The sequence below is a fragment of the Chelonus insularis genome, unplaced genomic scaffold (genome assembly GCF_013357705.1).
Source record: "Chelonus insularis isolate UGA/USDA-ARS -01 unplaced genomic scaffold, ASM1335770v1 contig_150_pilon, whole genome shotgun sequence".
In the NCBI taxonomy this organism is placed as follows: domain Eukaryota; kingdom Metazoa; phylum Arthropoda; class Insecta; order Hymenoptera; family Braconidae; genus Chelonus; species Chelonus insularis.
In genome coordinates this window covers 105,315-118,408 of record NW_023276392.1, presented here as the reverse complement: position 1 = coordinate 118,408, position 13,094 = coordinate 105,315, and the positions used below count along the sequence as shown (strand labels likewise).

Here is a 13,094-nt window from a genome sequence, read left to right as displayed (position 1 = left end):
CTATTTTCACTCTTCACCTGCTTAAGATCGAAAGTCTCTCTCAGTCGACGCTTTTTCTATCGTTGTTATTAGAGGGTAACGAGTCATCTTTAATCAAAAAACTCGTTTGTCTATCTTATTTACAGTATATAAAGTATTTTTGCAAATTCATGCAATAATCATTTTTTTATAAATTAATAACAGATCATGTGAAGTCATTTTCTTACTCGCATTTGAGTTTAATAAGACTTTCTATGAATAAATAAAAGCCAAATAATGAACTTTTTTATAATTTTGTTATCCATAACTGGTCTTTAATAACAGCCATAATTGTATGTCGATAAGGATTAGTTTTGAGTAATAAAGAAAATGAAAGTTTCTGTCAAGTGAATTTGAAACTGATATAAAAGTCTGATACTCTAATTTAAATAATTTCATCACATTTTTGTATAACGATAGGAATAATGGATTTCGACGGAAAAATATTTTAATTGACAATTGAATATTTCATAACACAGAACTCCCATTTCTAACACTCATTTACTTATCCAAAAAAATGAAAATTACTTCAACAAATATTCTTTTAAAATATTTAAAAATAATAATTAAAAATAGAATATCAAGAAGCGAAAATGATCTTCGTGATAAGAAGAAAAGAATGTTATTGTTAATTTTAGTGGAAAAGATTTATTTTGATTGAATGCAGCTAATAAAAAAATTAATAATATAATTATAATAAAATGAAACAAGACAAGAAACCTAGAAGGCTTTTGCTAGTTCATATAAATAATTCATCGAATAATTCAAAAGTAATGAGTAAGAGAGTATTTTTAATTTACAATCACATAAGATTAAATGGGAAAGTGTATATTCATTTTGATAGATGCAGTTGCGTATGGATTAACGATCCATGTGTTTAGTTTACGTACGACCTTAAACCATGGCTCAGATAACGCGTTTCTAATCCCAATCCAATGTCTGGTTGGTTATCTAACAACTTCCGGAATCCGATTTTTGTGAAGAAATAAGATCAAATGATAACTCTATTAGGAAATAATAATACATTTCTGATAAATTTGTCATGTTCTTACCAAATCGATGAGTAAAAGAAAAATATACATATCTGTATATTATATAAAATCTTCAATATTAACTATAATTTAGTCAATTTCTCATGTAATCTTATTTGAAAAAGGAAGTCGATATGCAATGATCTGAGAGGGCAAGAATACAGGGAGTGGTCTCGATGAAAGAGCTAAAACATTCGGGTGCTCTGAACGCGTAGGAAACACTTTCACCTTGACGGACCCACAGCTAGAGAGAAAAAGACTCAAGAGAGCTAGTGAAAGTCATTCGACTCTCTAGCCCTCCGATATCGCTACGCCCCTGTCATTTTTCGTGTCCGTGTATTCAATTGATGAATCCATTTTATCGATCAAAACACCTTCAAATATTTATCAAGTCATCCTTCATCTAATCTCATCATTAGAAACATCCGTTTTTCACAGTTACATCTCGTTGGATTCTTCTCAAGGATCTTCAAGGTCATTTGCGGTCACTCAACCAACCAGTAAGATTCACTGAGTGCAATTAATCGATTAATTAACCATCCATGTAACTCACTGACAACAAATAAGAGCAAACCGGATTCATTCAACTTCGTCAGCTGAGTGTTAATTAACAAACAGGAAGCTCTGAAAATCGGGAAATGCATTTTTATTATCAAGGGTGAATATTTGGTCATGAATTAATTGCATTTAATTAATTTAAATGGTTAAGATTTTATTCAAGTAGTTAAGAACGACGATGAATTTATTTTTATAAATCCAGATACAGATTGGAAAGAGGAATTCAAAAAATGTTATAGATACAAAAGAAAAATTAGAAATTGTTTTCTAAAAACAAAAATTCCTGCTCTGCTTTCGTTTTTTAAAAATGCGTTGGACTAGTTAATTATTTATTTAACTTTGTAAATATTGTATCTTTCTATTTCTATTTTTAGTTGATTACAAACCTGGTGAGAAATGATCAATTATTTCTCTCTGTCGAAGTATCAGAGTTCATTGGTATAGTTGATATTTATTAATTGCTTGAGAACTAATAGCTATGTATGATATAAATTTATGTACAGAGCCATCATTACTTTCGCCAGGTGATCGTTTTTGTCGTTTAATCAGGCGTAACAGCGAAAATGCGGCTAGAAAGGTAAACGTGAGTCAATAACACAAGGAGAACGATCAGAGAGAGAACCTAGCGGTCATGGTCTTCCGGAAGTGGAATTCCTGTAGATTTGAAAAATTCTAAAGTCATTATCTAGATCCATTTAACTTGTTTACACTTATTTTTTTAAATATTATTTCTCTATTAATCTAGCAAGTATCTTGGTACCTATTCTTGATACCTTGGTATCTAGCAAGCTACATACAAGGACATATCATTCCATGTAATCCCAATACAATCTAAAAGGAAACGGATCTAATGGTCTTAGTCTATTATTTATTTTTTTTTATTCTATTATAATGCTTAGAAAGGCTTTAAAAATGATTAATTGAAAAATTCGTATGAAATTCTATGATGGAATTGGTTAATATTGGCCATGAATAGACATTGCGTGATGAAAATTGTCTTTTTATGATTAATTTAGACTCTTTTTTGTTAGAAATATTTATTTATGATTTATTCAAGGATGTTTGTAGATACTGACTGTGTCGGATCAGACATTTGCGTTCTTTTTCTCGGTAAGGAGGTAACGCCATCATCGGCAAGCCGTCGATACAATATTACTCTTGATCATTTATAAATAATCGGTAATCAAGGTTTCTATATTGCTTTTCTTCATCAAGTAACGGTCAAAATTAATCATTCAAAAATTTTTAAATGGAAAAATATTACATAATAGCATGAAATTAATTTGAAAAATCCTTTCATTTTTATGTGTATAGTCTTTATTAATATTAATTAACAATAATAATTTGTAAATTGATGATTACTGGGATTATATAGAAAGAATTATTCAATTTCGTTAATACTACAAAAAAAAACTGTATCAGTTGACACTATTATTTGTTAAAGATTTTATTCTTGAGTAAGTATGCAAACAATTATTTGTAAAGTTAAAATGATTTAAACTCTTCATGAATATTTCTTTCTACTTCATCACACCTAAAACCTTCTAGACTCCAGCTTAACTGCCCTCAAGAAATTTTTTTGGTGGCATATAAATTCGTTTGAACACAAATTATATTTATGAAATGGTCTTTGGAATTAATTTAAACGGATGAAATATAAACCACGATAAATTCCAACATAATATAAAATAAAAAAAGCATTTTCTTGAGACTCATAATTTTTATTGGTGTGAAGAAGAGATTTATTTTTATTTCCATTTACTTTACTGCAACAACTAAATCATTTCATTTATTAAATTATTTTTAATTCTCCATTTTTTTCTAGAAGAAATTCAAATATCCAGTGATTGTAATTATATGTACGTTAAACAAACGTATGATAGTGATAACAATAACCTAGAAAGGTAAGCAAAATACCTATAAAGTTCAATCACAAAAAAAACTAAAGCTTTTTATGTGACCGTGAACATGTCAAATAATTCTCGTAATGATTACATTCAACAGTGGAATTTAATCTTACTTCCATTCTATTTTAAATTATTTCTTTCTTCAATATAATTACGCAAGTCAGAACAATTAATAACGCTATTGCTTGAGGCGTGGATATAAGCAATTGGTCTTATCTCGAATTTTCAATCTCAACATTATTGGGTAAAATACATTCACGTTTCAGCAAAGATAAAATTCACGGATTATAATAAAATAAAACCTTATTCATTTCATATGAAACAATTTTCACATAAAAAATTAATGCTTCGTGATGAAATGGATTTTCAATGTCTCAGAGTGTTTTTTATCTCAATTCTTATCCATCTAAATGCAATTGTTAATATTTTGGATTTTTCAGTAGGAATAAATGAACGGAATGTTTGGTGCTAAGTACAGATTGTAGCACATATCATGTAATGAACATATTTCTGTTAAGATACTGACGGTAATCATTATTACAGGGTCTTGTTGTGCACCAAGGACAACTGGTCAGTTTGATGGTTACTCAGACAATGAGCAGTCGCCCTGCCCACCGGCTCTTCTCATGAATAACTATATAGAAAGTGGGCCGAGGCAACACTATGCTTATGAAAAAACAATCCTTATTTCCCTTTGTTCCTTTATTACAGTCGACAACTCCCAAATTCCACCCCCTTCTTCAACTATTAGCAACTAATCTTCTAAATTACAACCATTAATTCATCAACAAATAGATTTCTTCAAAATGCTTGACTTCTCAAGGCTTTCTTATCTGAAAATTTAATTTTTTTTCAACAAATGATTTTTTTTTTAAAGAAATAAATGATGAAATATAAATTTAATTTCAAAGAATCATTTATTACACAGACAATCAATTTTTCATTTACATCAAACAAATATAAAAATATTATTGAAATTGAATAGTATCATAATCAAACATTACATTTTTTTCTGAGATAAACATTAATCTATTTGCTTTTGATTATTACAATGAGGTAGAATAAAAAAAGGTTGCTATAACTACAGAAAGTATGAAATTACCATACTTTAGCGTATGCAACAGGTTGGGGGTAGGCGAGTTCAGCTGATTTGTAGACAATTTGAGCTGGTTGGGCAGAGAGAACAACTGGAGCTTTGACTACTGGAGCAACGATTTTAGCTGGCTCTTTGCGGACTACTGCATTGAATCCATTAACATCATCAGCAGTGTAGTCAACAGTTCTCTTGGTTCCATCAGAGTCTACAACGCTGTAGCTTCCACTGACAGCATCTCCATTTCTAGTTTCATGTTGGGATTTGGCATCACCAGTCAAGGAGTCATGTACTCCGTAGGAGAATGAGTAGTTGGGGTTGTGGTCGAATTCAGTATCAACAGTCTTCACAATGGTCTTAGCAACTGGAGTGTAGACCAATGGAGATTCTTGGACAATGTGTCCAGAGATGTAGCTGGGTGTGTGAAGAAGTCCAGCATTGGCGACGGCCAACACAGCTGCGAAAGCGATGAACTGGAAGAATGAAATTACTTTATTATAATTGAGGTAATGATTAATTATAAATAATTTTATAATAACAAATTAGATAAATAATTGTTTAAGGTTTTTTTAGAAAATGAATAATATGTTTAAATAATAAAATAATATTAGATTTGTGTTTATACCTTGGATGCCATTGTAGTGTTGTATTAGACCTTAGAAAGATCGAATGATGCTTAGAAAAAGTTGAGCTGAGCTTTTATACTTATTGATAATAGATGGAGGGGGAGATGCAGTTGATGTCAAGATGAATAGTTTAAAAGTCAAATACATAATAGTTAAACAATTTTTAGGCAAGATATCCCGAGGGCTTTGAAAAAGATGTATGTTGCAACGAGTAGGTTTGCGTCTGGACACCACGCCCTAAATTTTCGGCAGGGCCCCTTTCAGATCAGACACCTGATCCACTTTTACAAAACATGTAACAAGGCACCAGGTAACTTTTGATCTTACGTCACTTTCACCCAACGACCTACTGTCCATTTACCTTCCCACCATAATTTCCTTATTATCCTCTTGCTTTTTTTGCATCAATTAATGCACTTGGACACTTTAGACACAATCATGAAGAAAAGTATTATTTTAATTGAAGAAATAAACATAACATTCCTCAATTTATTTCAAGGATTAAAAAAGAAAAGAGATAAAAGGAAAAAAAGAAATAAAAGATAAAAAATGCCGCTTCAATTTCAGTAATACCAATGTTCAGCAACCAAAATCATTAAGATATTTATAATTTTTTATTACGTATTGCAGCAGAACAGTAATTTCATAAAAAAAATTCTAAAGATACATTTATGCATTGTCAGCAATGATAGATCAAACATTGAAAATTTTTGACGGATGTCTTGTATATTACGTATGATTTAAATGTTGAATCTACCGAGTTAAATACAGCCATTCCCAAGCATAATATTGTATCATCTACCTATTGCCCAAGACTAGGAGTGTTTCAAACCACAGTGAGAGGTCCAAACTTTGGCTAGAGGGTCAATCATATATAAACTCTTGAGATTCGAATCTAGTCATCAGTTTGGATCTTGTGATCAATCTAAGAACTACTAAAATGGCTTTCAAGGTACTGATTTTAATACTTTTGAAGTAAAAAACAGTTTTTATATCTAATTTGGTAAACAATTAGTCTCACAATTGCTTTTACTATTTTTTTAGTTATAATTCATAATTCCAAAAAATTAATTACTCTTTAAGGATTAATTAATTCTTCTATGTTAATATATATATTAAAAACAATTTATTTTCATTGATGAAAGCAATGAAAAAGATTTATTATAAATTTCTTAATATTTTCTGAGTATTGTATTCTTCATGTTCGTAATTGAAAAGTTTTAAAATGATTTACTCAGTTAATAATTACGATTCAATAATTTTTATTAAATCAATACTGCTTTTCTTCCAGTTCGTCGCTTTCGCAGCCCTTTTGGCTATCGCCAATGCTGGAGTTTTACCAGTAGCTTATCAAGCAGCTCCAGTTGCTCATCTCCAATACACCCATGCTGCACCAGTTGCCATTGCACACCCAGTGGTTAAAGCTGTAGATACTGAATACGACCCACACCCAGAATACAACTTCTCTTACAACGTGCAAGATTCTCTTACTGGAGATTCCAAAACCCAAGAAGAAAGCCGTCATGGAGATGTTGTCAAAGGTAGCTACAGTCTCGTTGAATCTGATGGTACCCGACGAGTTGTCCACTACACTGCTGATCCCGTCAATGGATTCAACGCTGTAGTTGAAAAACAAGCAGCCGTCGTCAAAACTGTTGCCACCCCAGTTGCATACAAAGCTGCCGTTGCTGCTCCAGTATACCAAGCTGCCACCGTTGCTCACACCTATGCTGCCCCAGTTGCTCACTACACCCACCACCTTTAAGACTAAGAATTCTGTTTTTATAAAAGAAATATTTTTTTGAAATGAAATTTGAAACTTTATACTGCTGTAAATAGCTTGAAAGCACATTAAACAAATCTTACTGACGAAATTTCACGAATTTTTGTTATTTTACTTCAAACATAATAATAAACAATAAAAAATAATAATAAATAAAATAAACAGGAAACTTATTAAAAATTAAAACCAATAAAGATTGGTCCATGATTAACTATTAAAAAATACTTTCAATGTTGCTCCAATCCTTTTTAATGTCAAGTATTTTATATATTGTACATAAAGCCGAGATAATAAAATATTACGTAATTTGTGACATACTGAAGACGCTTGACTAAATGGGAGATTTTTTGACGGGATGTACTGGGTACCTCTTTGAAGGATACCTCTTTGGTATCCAGGGTGGGGTTGTGGCCAGGATATATAGGACGTTGAATGACTGAGAATGCATTCAGTTTAGCACACCTTTTTCATCTTAACCACAAGACGAAGGTCACAACAAAGAAGCATGGTCCTTAAAGTAAGCATATTATTTATTATTATCTTTGATAAGATTATTTAAGCTTTTGAAATATATTTTTAATAACAAATAAAGAATGTAACAATGATTTATTATTCAATCTTTCATTGAATAAAAATTTATTTGCATTTATCAACTATCAAGCAAGGTGATGATAAAAATTGAATTAGAATTTTTAAATAAATTCTTCTTTTATAGTTCGTTGTTCTTTCAACATTTTTTGTACTGGCCAACGCCGGAAATCTCATCACCACCCACTACACAGCTCCAGTGGCTTATACTGCTCCAGTTGCAAAAATTGCTACACCTGTTGCTGCACCTACAGTCGCCAAAATTGCAACTCCAGTTCTCGCTAAACCAGCTGAAGATGACTACGACCCTCATCCTCAATACACATACTCATATGATGTCCAGGATTCTATCACTGGTGACAATAAGCAGCATTTAGAAACAAGGGATGGCGACAACGTACGTGGTAGTTATAGTTTCATCGAAGCTGATGGAAGCCGAAGGATCGTTGAATACACTGCTGATCCTGTGAATGGATTTGATGTAGTCATCCATAAAGTTCCTGCAGAAGCTCCACTTCCAGTTTCTAAAATTGCCGCAGCTCCATTGATCTCCAAAGCTCCTCTGCCTTATGCTGCAGCTCCAGTCCTCAAAGCTGCTCCATTAGTCCATACTGCTCCTATTACTTATAGCTCTCCACTAACTAAAATTGCAACCCCTGCTCATGCATGAATGTACTGTTACTAAAAAATCAATTGAATAAGAATAATCTGTTTTTATTTGTAAGTAAACTTTGTAGTAATAATTTTTTAAATAAACTTTAGTATTATTGAAAATCTAGGCCATGATTTATTTAACTGTTCAATAATAATTTTAGAATAATTAAAAATGCATTGCTGTTCATGAACCTTTCATTACCTTCAAAATATACATTAAATTATTTCAAGAAGAAATGCCATCAAAAAATTGAAAGTTTTACTCATGTTTATTTTTACTCGAAAATTAGTATTTATATTCGCATAAGCGTATTTATTGTAATATATATAAAAAATAAATTCTTACACAATATTTAGATGAGATTTAAGTCACAAAATGCAGTTGGGGTCTTTATTAAAGATCTTTAAATTATGCAGAGAAAGTATTTGGTGTGGACAAAAAACTTTTAATAAAATCTATATTGCCATGGTTTAAAGAGAGCGATTGAATCTTGTCTCCCACATTGCTTTTGACAAACTGTTACATTTAGTTTTACTTGATGTAGACACATGTTACGCAATTAAACGCAAGCAAAAAGTAGGTAGACAGTATTCAAGGAACTAGAATACTGAAGAGTTTACTTTTAATTTCACTTTCGCTCGATATAAGGGACAAAAGAATCCTCAACATTAGTCTGAAGAACTATCATGACAGCCTGATGACTACAAGAAATCCATGTTGCAATTTGCTTTGATAAATATCAATTATGCATGGTCTAAAATAAATAATAAAATTGAATATTATTTTTTTATTTAATTTAACAAACACACAAAATCAAAGTTATGATCAACCGTACTAGAAGTAATGGTGACAAAGAGTCTTTTATATACATACATGAGTTCAGATTGCACAGGATATTCCATTACAAAATCAGGACAATCTTTAGCAATAGTGAATAATAAATGTCCTGGTTTGTAGACACGTGTATTATTTAGAAAAAAAATCAAAAATTATTTATTAATATTAATTATTAAAGTAAATAAATGTATTAAAATAAGAAAAATATTGGATTTATTACTCCATTAAAACTCAGTTAAGCCGGAAGATGTAAAAAAAAGTTAAAGATGAGTCGCTGACCTCAGAACTCCAGCAATGTTACGTAAGTCGTTTACTCTTTAGAATTGTGGATCGAGATGCAGACGTGAATCTCTCACTCTTGAGCTCGACGACCTACTTGTGATACTCATGGTCAAGGTTACTATACTCATCTTCATTCTTGGTTACGTATATGGGTGAATCATCTTCGCATAAATTATTCCTTCTTATAAAACTTGTTCTTCATTAACAAAACTGAGGATTCTAGATTCTTTAAAAGAAAAATTTATTATTAAAAGTTATAATTTTTTTTTATAAATTATAGCTAAAAGTACGGAATGTTGGAATAAATAAGATAATTAAAGGATAAAAATAAAAAAGTTAGGTTATATTTTTGAAATAAAATTTTATTACTTACATGGAATTTAATTGGATAATTGAGTAAAAATATTGAAACATTTTGAAGGAAATGATTAAAACAATCTCATTAGTATCAGAATGTTAAATATATAAAAATTATTATGAAACTTCACCAAGCTTGGATAATATAAAGCACCTGTCAAAAATTAGTGAACCAGGATGTGAAAGTCTGTCAACGCCTTGAATATCGATTGTCTACTTATTCTTTCCCTTAATGTAATGTAGACATTTCAAATTTAAATGTGGCTATCGATTTTAAGAATAAATGGATAAATTATTGAATAACTCGAATAAAAAAAAGCATTAAGGAATTTACTCTACTAATGTGATAATGTTTGATAATGATAGGATAGACCCTGACACAAAGGTAAATATTGGGATAAATATGAATGTACTATTTTTTTATTATTTACAGTTATTTTTTTAATGTAAAAATATTTTGGTATTTTTTCAGATAAATAAAAGTAGCTATGACTGAACCATTCAATTTGAATGATGTAGCTTTATCAATTTATCACGAATTAAATAAAGAATGTTCAAGTAAAGAGTTGGAGCTGAAAGATAAGAGATAATTTAAAAAAAAAAAATTATTGAATGTCCAACTGATGCAGTATCTCTAGATGATTATAAACTAACTGAAGAATAAAAAAGACTGAAGGGTATCATTATAATTTCTACATTCTAGTATATGAAGGTCTACGTTCAAACTACTTTACGTAAGTAAAAAAAAATGTTCATCTACATAGTGCAACGATTAGCATTCAGATAACTGCTTAGGACGTGACGGAAGTGTTACACTTACGGATGACCAAAAGCAGCTTATGCAACCGGAGAAAGCATTTTACGCTTAAAAAAAATTATAAACCGTATTATTTAAAGTAGACAGAGAAATAAATCTTTAATTATAAATTCATTTATTTCTGTACATCTTGATGGCCATGGTAATTTTATTCCTGTAAATCTTATTAAAATTCTCTTGTTGTTGAAGCTATTGTCAATTACTTTTATTGTCATCAATAGATTTAGCAATAATTGAGGATAGAAATAATGATAATCAGCATTACCATCTTGAAGCCATTAGATGTAGATAAAAAGCGAAAGTATTGGTTGCTCACAAATTGGAGCAAGTGAAACTTTTTCTACATGATCGCGAACAAATCACGTACGCATGTCCAAACTGTTTACAATGCACGTAAAGTGTGCAGAGTCTCATCCTCACTCCTTGAATTCGTCGTAGCTTACTATAAAAACCTTTGCTCTCAATCAACAGGACATTAGTCTTACTTTCAAACGTGTTTAAACACTTCCGGATTCACTTGACTTATCCAACATGGCTTTTAAGGTGAGCTATGATTCAAGGAGTTCTTTCGCGAGTGTTTATTCAATATTTTATATCTTTTAGAGTGATTTTTTAACAAGTGTTTGTGGAATTGAAAATCAAAATTCAGTGATTTTTTTTTTATTTCGGAATACATTTATTAACTCACTCAAAATATTCAATTGATCAATAATTCATCTATGAAATGAATTTATTAATTTGTTGAAAATAAATTCTTTCTCATTTATTAATGTCATCAGAAAAATAATTAAGTATTCAAGTTAAAAAAAAGTTTTATAAATTATAATTATGTTGTTTAATGGAAAATAATTTTTTTAGAATTTCTATCTAGTAAAAAATAAATTAAAGACTCATTTTTATTTTTATTTAGTTCTTCGTAGTTTTGGGATTCATAGCAGCAGCCACTGGAAGTGTTATCGTTGGTCCACCAGCACCAGTTCCAGTAGTCAAATCAGTATCTGACCATGATCCATTTCCTCAATACAGTTACGCTTATGATGTCCATGACAGTCTGACTGGTGATGCCAAATCCCAACATGAAACAAGAAATGGAGACGTTGTTAGTGGGAGTTACAGTCTGATTGAAGCCGATGGAACACGGAGAGTTGTGGAATATACTGCTGATCCCGTCAATGGATTCAACGCAGTAGTCCATAGAGAACCTGCTGTTGTCAAAGCAGCAGTGGCTCCTGCTGTAGCTCCAGCTGTTATTAAGAAAGTAGCAGCAGTACCTGCACCAGCTCTTCCAGCAGTTCCCGTGCCAGCTTTTCCAGCAGCTCCTGCACCGGTGTTTCCAGCAATTCCTCCACCAGCCTTTCCAACATTTCCTGCATCAGCGTTTTCGGCATTCCCTGCTCCAATAGCACCAGCACCATTTGTACCACCTTTTCCAAGTGCAACTGGTATATTCCCGGGTTTAATCAGAGCTGCACCTGCTTACGGTCCTAGTCCTATACATCCACATTACAACTTTTGAAGAACTTATTGCTTGTCTATAATGTATTGTTAATGTTTAAAGGTTACTCCTAGTCATAATTTTGTACATATTAAATAAAAAATTGTTACGGTTATTGGTAGTAATATTTATTTAATATGAATTGCTGAACTAGGGCTTCAATAGGGCTTAAAGATATTTTTTCACTTTTCTATTAAATACTTAGAAATATTTAATAAATGGTAAATAAATAATTAATGAATAATTATATGAATCCAAGCAAGTAATTACATTTCTTGAGAAATAATCTAGAAGTTTTTTTAATTCAAGAAAAAATGCAGAAAACATTGTAATACTTTATAAATTCTTGAATCATTTAGCAAATTTAATTATAAATAATTTAATATATTTATTATTACTTACACAAAACATAATTTTATGTAAAAAAAATATGCATGCTCAAATCTGGATCATGAATTTTATTGTAATGACTTTTGTTATTGTATTATATTTGATATGTTATTGATAAATAAATGAGTTTTATTATCATACTTAATCAACTAGTTTAAATATTTTCAATCTATAAATATTATAATAAGATTAATTTATATAACAGATAAAAATAAAAAAACGATTAAAATTCCATCAAGTTTTGAAATCTTCAATCAAAAACCGTCATACAAAAACCATATTCTCTGCTTTTGATTGTGAATAATTTTTAGAAGTCAATATCCTAGAAGGTCAGGCATTTCGCCTCCATATCAAAGATCTTAGTTTATTTTAATTAAGCCTGGTATACACGATGCTTTTGATCGTTAATAGCAATATTATTGCTTTTAGCCAACAAGGCCAAAAAAAATCACACTTAAAATTCATTACTCTTTTGGAAGAATAATGAACGAAGATTATTGAAAAAGTAATTCTTCAAGGTACGCGAAAGTGGGCATTTGCCAAGTCTTACCACATAGCAAGTCAACGTGCTGGGCATTTTCGCAGGCTTTTCAGAAACTTAAGTAACAAACGATTAAATTGCTAGTAGAATAATAAATAGGCTATTGACATTAAATC

General features: G+C 30.7%; 4 protein-coding genes and 1 long non-coding RNA gene across 5 annotated transcripts; 3 read left to right on the top strand and 2 right to left on the bottom strand.

Annotated features, from left to right (window-relative positions):
* Positions 1 to 4,576: 4,576 nt before the first annotated feature.
* Positions 4,577 to 5,267, bottom strand: LOC118063963 (cuticle protein-like). The gene is made up of 2 exons (XM_035078262.1): positions 5,233 to 5,267; positions 4,577 to 5,080 (listed from the first exon to the last, which is right to left on the bottom strand). The coding sequence occupies exons 1-2, from the start codon at positions 5,242 to 5,244 to the stop codon at positions 4,613 to 4,615; spliced, it is 480 nt and encodes a 159-aa protein (XP_034934153.1). The 5' UTR covers positions 5,245 to 5,267; the 3' UTR covers positions 4,577 to 4,612.
* A 666-nt stretch (positions 5,268 to 5,933) lies between these two features.
* On the top strand, positions 5,934 to 7,107 carry LOC118063962 (larval cuticle protein A2B-like). Its single transcript, XM_035078261.1, has 2 exons — positions 5,934 to 6,185; positions 6,525 to 7,107. Exons 1-2 carry the CDS (start codon positions 6,174 to 6,176, stop codon positions 6,996 to 6,998), a joined length of 486 nt encoding a protein of 161 aa, XP_034934152.1. The 5' UTR covers positions 5,934 to 6,173; the 3' UTR covers positions 6,999 to 7,107.
* Positions 7,108 to 7,442: 335 nt separating this feature from the next.
* On the top strand, positions 7,443 to 8,378 carry LOC118063960 (larval cuticle protein A3A-like). The gene is made up of 2 exons (XM_035078259.1): positions 7,443 to 7,533; positions 7,732 to 8,378. The coding sequence occupies exons 1-2, from the start codon at positions 7,522 to 7,524 to the stop codon at positions 8,272 to 8,274; spliced, it is 555 nt and encodes a 184-aa protein (XP_034934150.1). The 5' UTR covers positions 7,443 to 7,521; the 3' UTR covers positions 8,275 to 8,378.
* Positions 8,379 to 8,797: 419 nt separating this feature from the next.
* On the bottom strand, positions 8,798 to 9,573 carry LOC118063965 (uncharacterized). Its single transcript, XR_004690004.1, has 3 exons — positions 9,317 to 9,573; positions 9,133 to 9,205; positions 8,798 to 9,013 (listed from the first exon to the last, which is right to left on the bottom strand). It is a non-coding gene; the product is annotated as an uncharacterized lncRNA (long non-coding RNA).
* Positions 9,574 to 10,847: 1,274 nt separating this feature from the next.
* Positions 10,848 to 12,206, top strand: LOC118063958 (larval cuticle protein A3A-like). Its single transcript, XM_035078256.1, has 2 exons — positions 10,848 to 11,095; positions 11,463 to 12,206. Exons 1-2 carry the CDS (start codon positions 11,084 to 11,086, stop codon positions 12,066 to 12,068), a joined length of 618 nt encoding a protein of 205 aa, XP_034934147.1. The 5' UTR covers positions 10,848 to 11,083; the 3' UTR covers positions 12,069 to 12,206.
* The last annotated feature ends 888 nt before the right edge of the window (positions 12,207 to 13,094 follow it).